Genomic DNA, 10,599 nt, shown 5'->3' with positions numbered 1-10,599 from the left:
CACACACACACACACAGCACAAAGTACTTAGCTGATGTAGCTCAATAATTGTGTTCTGTGGAAAATGACAAGCATAAAAATGGCGAAGGTAGTTGTGTTGGAGCAAACAGTCACATCAAACGGCAGGGCAACACTGCAAAACTCCTGACCAGGAGTTAGATTCATGAGCCAGTGTTGTTCATAGAAGAGACCAACTCACTGGTTCAAGTTGGTGCCTCTTAGCTTCACACACCTGCTCTGGCTTCTCCTTGCCAGAGAGATTACTTATTTATCAACTTAAAATCTGATCTGATCCTGCCCATGATCCAAATATCCATTTACAAATGCAGAAACCTATAAAAATACTTCTCTTGGCATCTCAATTTACTAGGTAAAAATGTGGTTCCCACTTATAGTTTATTTTCCTGTGCTAAAGAAATGGTGCAGTGACGACCAAACAAGACTTACAAACATGAAGCCACATGGACTGACATATTACTGATTAACTGGACCATTTTGAAAACTTGTTACAAGAGGTCCTCATTGAGACCTGACCCCGTACCTGAGCTGTGTCCACACTTTTTTCAGTGTAATCAGTCTAATTGTGTGGTGCCAGCGTCTCAATGTGTCCAATACCCAATCTGCTGGCCGTGTTGGTTGGTTCCGTCTCTAATTGGGTCTGCATGGCCGACAGAATTTTGAAACCAGTCTAATCGTCCTACAATGGTCTGTTCCAGATATCAAGTTTTTCCTTTCTGGGGTCCCTTTGAGCTTCATTTCGGACCAGACCTTGCATCATTAGTACAGCACAGACACAGTGTGAGGTGGGGCGAGTAAAATAAAGGTAATTATGGTGACAAGGAATGGCTGCCATAAACAGAAGATTAATTATAAATATCACAACTGTCACATAATAGGTCATTCTAGTATTATCACCACAAATGAAGCTGACCTGAGTTCACCTGAAAACAAGACTTTTCAGGCTGTCCCTTACATGATGTCGACACATGGGTCAAACAACTGTTCCTCAGTGGCTACTGAAAAAAAAAAACTAAAGCACACTTTTAGAACAAAAGTCAAAACGCTTTTTTACAATTTACAACTGAGATGCAAAGCTCTCACAGCTGCGGGGAACATGCAGGATATTTTTTCAAACCATGACTGAAAGGAGAGCTTCCCAGCAAGCTCGCAGCATGAGTGAACCTCAAGAAGTCAGAGAAATTAGGTTTTCATGCTGTTAACGCGCTATGCTACGCTAAGCTGCGAGAGGTTAACCACAGTATAGACCCAATGGCCAGCATTAAACCCTAAGCGGAGCAAGTCAATAAATATTAGATGATGCCTGTTAAAGTGACCATCAAATGCTGGTTGAGGGGAGCCATAAAGAGGGTAGCATGCCAAATAGTCTCATAGGACACTTACAGTAAATAGAGGTGTGTGTGTGTGTGTGTGTGAGTAGATCTGCTTGTGCATGCACAGGTGTGTAACGTGCATGTGACTATGTATGCATGTGTGAAATTCTTGCTTGCATTAAGTTTGTGCAAATTGCAAAGAGCATGTATGGGTCCTCGTACAGATAAGTGTGTGTGTGTGTGTGTGAGAGAGAGAGGGAGAGAGATAACGTGTGTATTTGAGTCTACAGGGAGGGCGAGTGGAGATAAGAGTGCAGTAACAGCAGAATACTGTATGTGGACATCAGCGTGGGTGTTGGCAGTGCACCTTTTCCCATGTGAACTTGCCTCATCGGAGTCTTAGTAGGTTTCTTATGTTCTGTCCAACCGCCGCTTGCTTTTATATGTGCTGGAAAATTCGTTTATCCAGATAATTTTATCCTGGCGATGTTGAAGTGGTACTGACAGCCACGCCGAGCACATTTACAGTTCATGTTCAGTTTGTCTGGTCCACTGCGTACGAGTGTGACGCAAAGAGGCCTGATAAAGAGTCTAGAGCTACTCCTGTAGAACAACCACAGAATGAGTTTAATGGGTCTAAATAGACAAATGTTAACTTCATTCCAGCTACTATATTGCTACATGTGTTGCCAACACCAGAGAGGTTGCACAGTCCATCAGAACTGTTACTTCACTGGTACTGTATTTTTCTGACTCTTAACTCTCCCCTCTGTGATTCACACCTACAGACAATATGCATTCTGTTAACACAATAACTTATCAAAGGCACTAAGATATAACAGGTGTTGTCTGCTGTTTATTTCTACAACGCAACCTGTGGCCAATTTTCAATCCTCTTAAAGAGATTCTGCTGTGTCCATTCTGTTATGGACATTTTGGGTAAACAAGACTCTCAATAATCTTTTATTGCTTGGTTTGGTTTGCATTTTATGCGTTTAAGTGAAACTATTGATATTCTATTGAAGATTTTCTTATTGCTACTGATAAAGTGTCTATAAACGAGCTCGCCATAGCATTACTCAACAAAACTCCCAGGTAGCCGCTATGTGTAAATACCTGGATGTATGTACAAATGTGCTGTGTTTAGATGCCCATCTTGTGTTAATGTGTGTGCATGTATATATATAAGATTATGTACAGACTGTGGCAACAAATTTCTATCTATATCACTACCGTTTTATTGCCCAGGCCTAAGCCAGAGTCATCTTCCTTTTGGAAAAATTTTGCCCTCTAATGTAGCCAGACAAACTTGTTCTTTTATACTCAGCTATTAGGCAGTACCAAACAAAGGGGTCACCTTTAAAGGCCCCAATCCCAGGTCTGCATTTTCCCTTCTGGAGCGTCCTTGAGCTAGATGCTGATCCTCTTTCTCCATGGGCTCTGTTCTCCCACTGACCCAGAGCTCTGATCTCCCAGTGAAGGGGGCGGGAGGTGACTTACTAAAAAGTGATCAATAGTGTCACTTTACACCCATGCTTTGATCAAATCCACAACTAGTCCACAGCACGGGTGCATCTCTCAGTGTAGCAGCCATTTCCACCAGCTCCTGCTATGTTAAGCTGTAGAATAATTCCTAGTGGGTCTTCAATTCATTCTCTGTGGTGGTGTTTTTTTTCTCTCCACCTCACTGCAATGAGGAAGCAAGCTACTGATGGCTCCACACTGACCCCTGTGGACAGAAATGAGCACTACATCTCCTATTGCTTCATATTATTGCCTTTAAACTATGGATTTTATCACAGCTGGATGAAAACAGGAGTGTAACACAACATTACAGTATTTTCTGCACAGAAGATTTAGTGTGCAAGTAGTAAAAAAAACATTTGTATCTGTAAAGTAACAACTACAGCTTAAAGATGAATGTAGTGGAATAAAAAGTATTGACCTCTAAAATGTAATGGAGTAGAGGTATAAAGTAGCATAAAATGGAAGTACCCTAAATGTGTACTTAAGTACATTACTTGTTAAAATGTACTTACATTACATTCCACCACAGACTAGACTATATAACATAATACCATTTACTGTTCATTTTCCATTTTCCAGTTTCTACAATTCAGCTGTATTTTATTCTATTCTGTTCTATTATGTAGCACTTGTGAGGTTTGGCCTTTATTGCTGTTGTAGCAGTCTCTGCGTGATAAGTCTGCTCGCTTATCATTTCCCACACTAAATCCCAGCTAATGATCAGTCTACGAGCGTGGGAACCAGGAAGAGAGAGTAGGAGAGCAAGAAAGAAAAAGAACAAAACCCAGTAAAAGACCACAAAGGGAAAACACTTTTACATGGAGAAATGGCTACATCCATTGTACGTATTGTCTCTTTTTAATAAGCTCTCATAATTATTTTACTGATTTTTAGTGGGGACATTTTCCACTGAGGAACAGATCTTGTATATTGACTATATGCAATCAATATATGTGTAATACCAGAGGAAACAATGATTTCTGACTTTCACAGCAGAACTGAAAAAAATTCTTTCATCGTATTTTCAAAATACATTTAATTAAGTAACTAACTTAATTAACTAAGTAGCACAGGCAAAAATAAATCAACTAAATTTGACCTTTTACGCCTCAAAAGTGGCGGTACAACACAGACTGTATAATGATGCATTCATGTGCTCATTCCCTACAAGTTTGTAAGCTTAAGATTTATGGCACATTAAACTGTTATCCATCCATCCGTTTCCTGGGTCAACCTTTATTATCTACTTGTGGATAAATTGTTGCACAGCTGAGGTTGGAGCAGATTTGCTAATCCACCCAGCCATAGTAAAATAAAGTCAGACTGGGGATATGAGATCAACTGTGTATGCACACTAGATAACGCTCTCTTTTTTTTAATGCTGTGGGTTAGCAAACTGGATTAATTCCACATTACATGGGATTAGAGTGAAATCTGATTTCAGCCTAAAGTTAAATTCTACATCAAAAAGTCAGATGTTTTCAGTTTGAGGCACAGCTGTAATTGAGTTGACAAAGTAAAGGTAATGCAAACCTCTGCTGTCACCTGCAGGTAAGACGAGGCACTGCAAGAGTACTGTTCTCTAGTACATTTATTTATCAGTTAAATAAAAGATGAGGCAAGTCAGGAAACTCTCTCCAGGAAAGAGGTGTGCCTACACTTAACCTATCCCATGAGACTTGAGCAATTAAGTCAGTAGAGATTAATGTCACTGGTAGAAAGCATACTGATGATATTACCGTAAGCAATGGCCCCAGATGAAAACTGACAACCCCAGATGAATAGACACAAATGCAATTTTGCAACTAGAAAAAGTCTCCCTGGACTTGGTTGCCAACGTTAAAGAGATCACAATCAGTCTGAGAGCAGTTGTGGATAACACTGCTTCATATTCACAATCCAGGAAATAATTCAACATTAGCTCTCATAATATATGCTGTGTATGTTGTTCTGCAGATGCCTGGACAACCATGTATAAAGAAACTTCCAGAAACATTCACACTCACAGTATCCTCAATACACCAGAACACAAAAACTCTCACCCTCCAATTCTAACTCTCAAAATCACGTTTGCTCTCAGGTCATAACCCACAGATGCCGACCACTTTTGGCTAAGAGCAACTAGGCAACAAGTCTCACTCTGGGGGCTGTGGAAGAGATTCTGGGAAACATTATGCCTTGAACATTATCCTCCACAAGATTTAACTGAAAGTCTAAAACCAGACGGCTGGAAATCACTTCCAGAAATACAAGGAAATGAAGTAGACTGAGGGAACATGAGTACAATGAAATTAAATACATTACTCTCAAACCAAACAAACAACTATTTCACTTCCCATGTTGCTCTAATTGCTAATTTTCTGTAAGAGAGCAACTTCAAAGGCTCCAGATATTTGTCCTCTTCCTCCGCTGTATGGAGGGCTTGAGCTACTACCCTCCAGACTGAGAGGTCTAAGAGGGTGAATAATCATAATTATTAACAAAAAAATAATTATTTTATCTCTCAGGCCACCAAACATTTAAATACTCATCATGACTCAGCTGGTGATTAGTTTCCTACATTACTACTACAGCAAGAGTCACTGGATGTATTCATCTTTTATTAGTTTTCTCTTACCAGTACAAACAATGTATTCTATCATGTTTTATGTAACTTAGTCCATGTGCCTATGATCTGTGTGTTGTATGTTTTATCTGGCTGCCAGACAAATGTTCCCATAGAGGCAATAAAGTTAAAGTTGAAGTAGAAGTTATCAATCAGTGTAAGAATATCCTGACAGCAGTTGCCCGCTGGCCTTTACTTAAATACCATTTACTGTACCACATTTTATAGCTAGAAATTGGTACATTATAGAAAGATGATGGCAACTGAGATGGATTTTGAAAGAGTGAAAAAGAGGACAAACCCTGAACTGTGATCCTGCACTGTAACAGCTCTTACCCAGTGGTAACACTGTAAGGAAGGCCAGTCATACACTAACTGTGTTAGTGACAATGAGACTAATAGCTGTTTGTTTGGCTCAGTGATGCCTCTTCTCAGTCATCACCCCGACAGCAAAACACAAATGCTTCAGTGGGTGAATGTGTGTGACACACTGTGTAAATGGATCTGACTCCTGTTTTTTTCTCTCGTTGGCTGGACACACAGTGAAGTAACACCTCAATCGGTCTTGAGAAACCATGGAAATAATCTCATTTACAGAAAAATATATCTTACAGTTCATACTTGTTTCATTTCGACAGCCAGATGGTTGACGAAATGATGCAAAATAACAGACAGAAAAGGCCAGTAATATACATGCAGTCTGCGTCTGTAATATGTTACTTCAGCATGCAAGCAACTATGATGTATATTGAATTGATTTACATATTGGCACAATACACTCACTTGTACCCAGCTTGATACAGATACATGGTAATCAAGTAGAAATTCTTGCATCCGAGTAACTGACACACAATGAACTAATGTTTTGTGAGCCTGATCCCATATTTAAGTTCTGTCGCATCCATTCTGCACCTCTGCAGGTCCACCAGCAGATGGAGACAGATGACTGGTATTCATGAACACTCCGGGCGAATGTCTTTGTAGCTGAGGGCGTGTAAATGTGTGTGTGTGTTCTCTAAGATAAACTTACTGGTAACAGTGAGTACATTAGTCTTGACCTCAGCAATGATGTTGAGGCGACCTCTCCTCTCAGTGTGGTCTGTCCCACACAGGCTCGGCACATTGGCCACACAGCGCTTATGGATGTTCATCATACAGTCTGGAAAACACACACGAACACACACACAGATGTATTTGTAATGTTGTTTAAGCATGTATTTCTTTTAAATATACACAGCAAAGACGATGCACAATATTATATTATTTTGGAAAAACAGGCATTATGTGAATATAATGTGTAATACAGTACTGATGTATACTGATGTCAGCACAAGGTAAAACAGTTTTTTAGGGATATATGCCAACACTGTAAGAATGATACAGCTGTGACTAAATTCAAGCAAAGGAGAAACTGTTACTCAGATGTCTACCAGCATTGAGAGAAGGTGTAAAATGACATAAAGATGTAGGATGTAGCATTCGACTGATATAAGGATAGGTGTTAATACTGATATATGATACATACGGTCACATCTCATGCCCTGGTGTATGAGGCCATAGAGCAGAGAGCCACAGTGGTCGCAGAAGGTCGGGCTGGAGTAGGTGTGGATCTTAAACTTGTGCTTTGCCCTCGGGTCCTGGAAGGAAAGGAGGAAGAGTGAATCATTAAAATCTGTATTCACTCACATTTCCTGTCTTCATAAAACAACAGTATCAACAGCGTCAAGTGTCAACAGTCTTCTTTGTCAAACATTTGAATGATATTCTGTAAATATCATGTAAAACTATAATAAAAGTTTAGTGCATGTACATGTTGTTTGTTGCCATATGTGCATCATCCTATCTACCGGTATTAATTAAAAAAAGTGGTTGTCTGCCACATATGGTTTTCCTTGCTGTTCCGGGTTTTATACATACCCATCTTTTATGCTCCATCTCTGTGCACATTAGGTATATGGAAAATGTGGCATTTATTCAAATGGGCATCTGCACTGTAATCTGATCGAGATAGGTTTCATCAGAATTTTCTTTGTCCACATCAGTTTAGAAAGACTACAAAGGCAGCTACATGTATGACCTGTGTGTGTGTGTGTGTGTGTGTGTGTGTGTGTGGACGTTCATCTGGGTCATTCTTGGCTCAAACAACACCTATCTAAATCTCCGCTGCTTGCGCAGAATGGCAAAGAGTGGCAACACTTCAGCTCAAGCTGTGTGAGGGCCGTTCGACGGACCCTAAAAATAGCTGCAGTGTGTACATTAGAAGAGCACTGTAGGTGAGTGAAGAGTCGGTATTTACAAGGTTTAAAGTTAGGAGGCTGGGATCACTGTGCACAGTGAGTATGCCAACAGTCTCTCCCAGTCAGACAGGAGAATAAAAGGTTCTCCCTTTAGTTATTCCCTTCTCAGCTACTGCACGCATTGTAACTTATCCGAGTGCTTGTTAACGCCCCCTAAACCCAAACAGCCTGTATGGCTGAATGGAGGCAACGCTATCCAATGTTTTGTGGGTTACCTATTAATGACAAAGACAGAATATGTCTCCCGTCTCTGCCAGCTTTCATTGGCTCGCTACCCCTCTAATCCCTCCTCCTTCCCCCCCAATCTACAACTTTACACTTACAAACATAACAAAGAAAACTTGGCGTTTAGTATTATTGTTGAGAATGTTTAACATGAGGGCAAACTTCAAGAAACACAGACACTCCCTCCAACAATCTGTGAGTGCTGCTTCAGGTAAAGACCCCTCACAGACTAGAGGTAAACTGACCTATCTATACTATAATCTATATAAACAATATTAATGGAAAGAACACATTTCACATAGGCCTTTTATTTTAGCATTAAACCCTCTTACCTGTCCTCATCCACATTCATGGTAATATGGATGCCAAACAAGCTGTTGACAGCAGGAGTGGGCAGGTTGAGGCCCTCGCCGATGAAGGGATTTACACCATCTTTCCCCGGCACCACACCGGCACTGGGCTGAGGTAGGGCATCAGACTTCTGCCTAATATCTTCTGCCTGGATAGTGAAGCCGGCGGGAAGGCCAGTTATGACACCTCCGTGGGCTCCAACCAGGGCGGTGTTGGTGGTAGTGGGCACTGTGGCAGGCGCGTTCTGGACACTGCTGTGGGAGGTGGCTGTGGTGGAAGGTGCGGGTGCAATGCCTATCCCTCCTGAAGGCTGCGTCTGGCTGACATGCTGCTGTTGGCCATTTCCTGGAAGAATGGGGGCCATGGTTGGTGCATTACCCGCCTGCAGCAAGAGGCCCTGGGCTGGGCCTGCCTCTCCGCCCAGCCCCAGGGCTCCGGGACCAGCACTGGTGATTAGAGGCGAGGGTACCTGGCTGGTTGGAGGCCCCACAGAGAGGGCCGACATGGCAAAGTTCTGAGTGCTTGAGCCAAAGTGCTGCTGACGGTAGTCCGGCTGGCCAGGTGAGAGGCCAGTGGGGTGAGTAGAATAGGCAAACTGCTGGGCCTGCGTGGCAGGAGGCATAATGGGAGACTGCTTCATGGCACCTTGGTGCACACCGTTGAGGCTGTTAGAGAGGAAGGTTTGGGGAGCAACAGGATGCATAGTGACTTGTGCCTGTTGCGCTTGCTGTGATGCTGTAGTTGTAAACCCAGTGGGCTGGAAGGCACTTGCCCCGCTCCCTATCTGAGGAGCCAAGCTGTAGCCTTGCTGCAGAGGCTCTGAAGGGTGGGGGTGGGCAGGGTGCCCGGTGGAATAACCACTGTCCGCGGTGGTCTCCAAAGCCTGTGCAGAAAAAGCACTGCTAGTAAGCACAGAGTTACTGGTGGCCCCGAGCCCGCTGTCCCTGTCTGTACTGTGGTCAAGGGTTACAGTTGGCTTTATGCTGTCCACAGTTCGATTAACATTTGAATCCGAATCCCTCTCATAGAACTCAGTGCATGTCCACCTGCCCCGTCTGAAGGGCTCTCCTGTACCATGGTCGAGTTTAATGACCCTGAAACGGGAACTACAGCTGGCGCTCCCAGGAGCGGTGGGAGCCACGTTAGTAGAGACAGCGGCAGCAGGGGCCGAACTGATGACTGTGGAGGGATGGGTGGCTGAGCTTGGAACAAAGGGCTGAGCTGGAGCTGGCACAGGCACACTTCCTCCTAAATGATGTGGGGTGACACGACCAGTGCCTATACTTTTGTAATTGAGCCCCCCGTTGACAGGACCTGTGGAAGACGGCTGGCCCTCCTGATGCTCTCCTACGTTGTTTAAGGTTTCCTCCGATGAACTCCTCTCACACACCCCCATGTCGGCCCGAGAAACGTCAAATATCTCCGACGACACGTCCTCTGTCCGGGACTCGTCCGGGTCTTCCAGGCTCTCGGTGTCGTCGGTGATGCTGCTGGCCGCCACCTGAGCCTGCGTTACACTCGTGATCTGGAAGCAACTTTTCTTCTTAGCCGGCATTTTCGACATGTTGACTTATCTGCGTCAAGTCCGTCTGCCCCCTCCAGATGAAACAAAGTGCTGGACTAATGTCTTGCGAAGTAATTCACAGCTGAGGGACACGACACAGACACGTACCGTCACAGGACATTTCCATACCGTTCCTCTTCCTCTCTCGTGTCGGAGAAAAGTGTCACAACCGGGGCCAGACCCCGCGAAACTCACCAAATGTTCCGCGGTGTCCGGTCGCAGCACACAGGCGCCTGTTGTCCCTCCTGCTCCGGCTCCTCTCACAGCCCGGGTCGGCCTTCCTCGCGTCTCGGCAGCGGAGTTGCAAACAGGCCCTTGTCAAAGTTCTTGTTCAGCAGCTGCGGCCGGTACTTTAGTCTGAGGCGGGCCCGGTCTCACAGCCCACTCTTCTCTCTCAGCTAGCCCTGTATGTGTTACTCGCCGACTAGCTGAGTTAGCTGAGGGTAGCTAGTTTCCCCTACCTGGGTACCAGCATGTGCGGCATCGCGATGTAAACAAATCCACTGGCTGTTGAAAGAGAGAATACAATCCAGCGGTAGATGGAGAAAACGTCTCAAAGTCAGTGAAGTTTTGCCTCTCGCCGTGCGGACAGCTCACTTTTGGCAGCTGCTAGTAGCAGCTAGCTGACAGATAACCACTTTACCAGAGCGGCAGAGAGCTAACAGGCTGCTAACTCCTGCTGCCACTCTCCTCACACAG

General features: G+C 43.8%; 2 protein-coding genes across 2 annotated transcripts in view; both read right to left on the bottom strand.

Moving 5' to 3' along the window:
- LOC118323080 (protein kinase C beta type-like) overlaps positions 1-10,599 on the bottom strand; it is a 75,091-nt gene that overhangs the window by 26,033 nt on the left and 38,459 nt on the right. The window contains exons 5-6 of the mRNA XM_035655000.1: positions 6,989-7,100; positions 6,494-6,622 (exon numbers count right to left, since the gene is read on the bottom strand). Coding sequence (XP_035510893.1) covers positions 6,494-6,622; positions 6,989-7,100 — 241 coding nt within the window. The remainder of the gene's footprint in view (positions 1-6,493; positions 6,623-6,988; positions 7,101-10,599) is intronic.
- On the bottom strand, positions 8,314-10,593 carry LOC118322931 (TSC22 domain family protein 2-like). The gene has a single exon (XM_035654796.1). The coding sequence runs from the start codon at positions 9,898-9,900 to the stop codon at positions 8,314-8,316; it is 1,587 nt and encodes a 528-aa protein (XP_035510689.1). The 5' UTR covers positions 9,901-10,593.

The sequence above is a fragment of the Morone saxatilis genome, unplaced genomic scaffold (assembly GCF_004916995.1).
Source record: "Morone saxatilis isolate NCDOM2014 unplaced genomic scaffold, NCSU_SB_2.0 Contig14, whole genome shotgun sequence".
Taxonomy (NCBI): domain Eukaryota; kingdom Metazoa; phylum Chordata; class Actinopteri; family Moronidae; genus Morone; species Morone saxatilis.
Note: the sequence above shows the minus strand (reverse complement) of the source record. Positions and strands in the feature narration are given on the sequence as shown.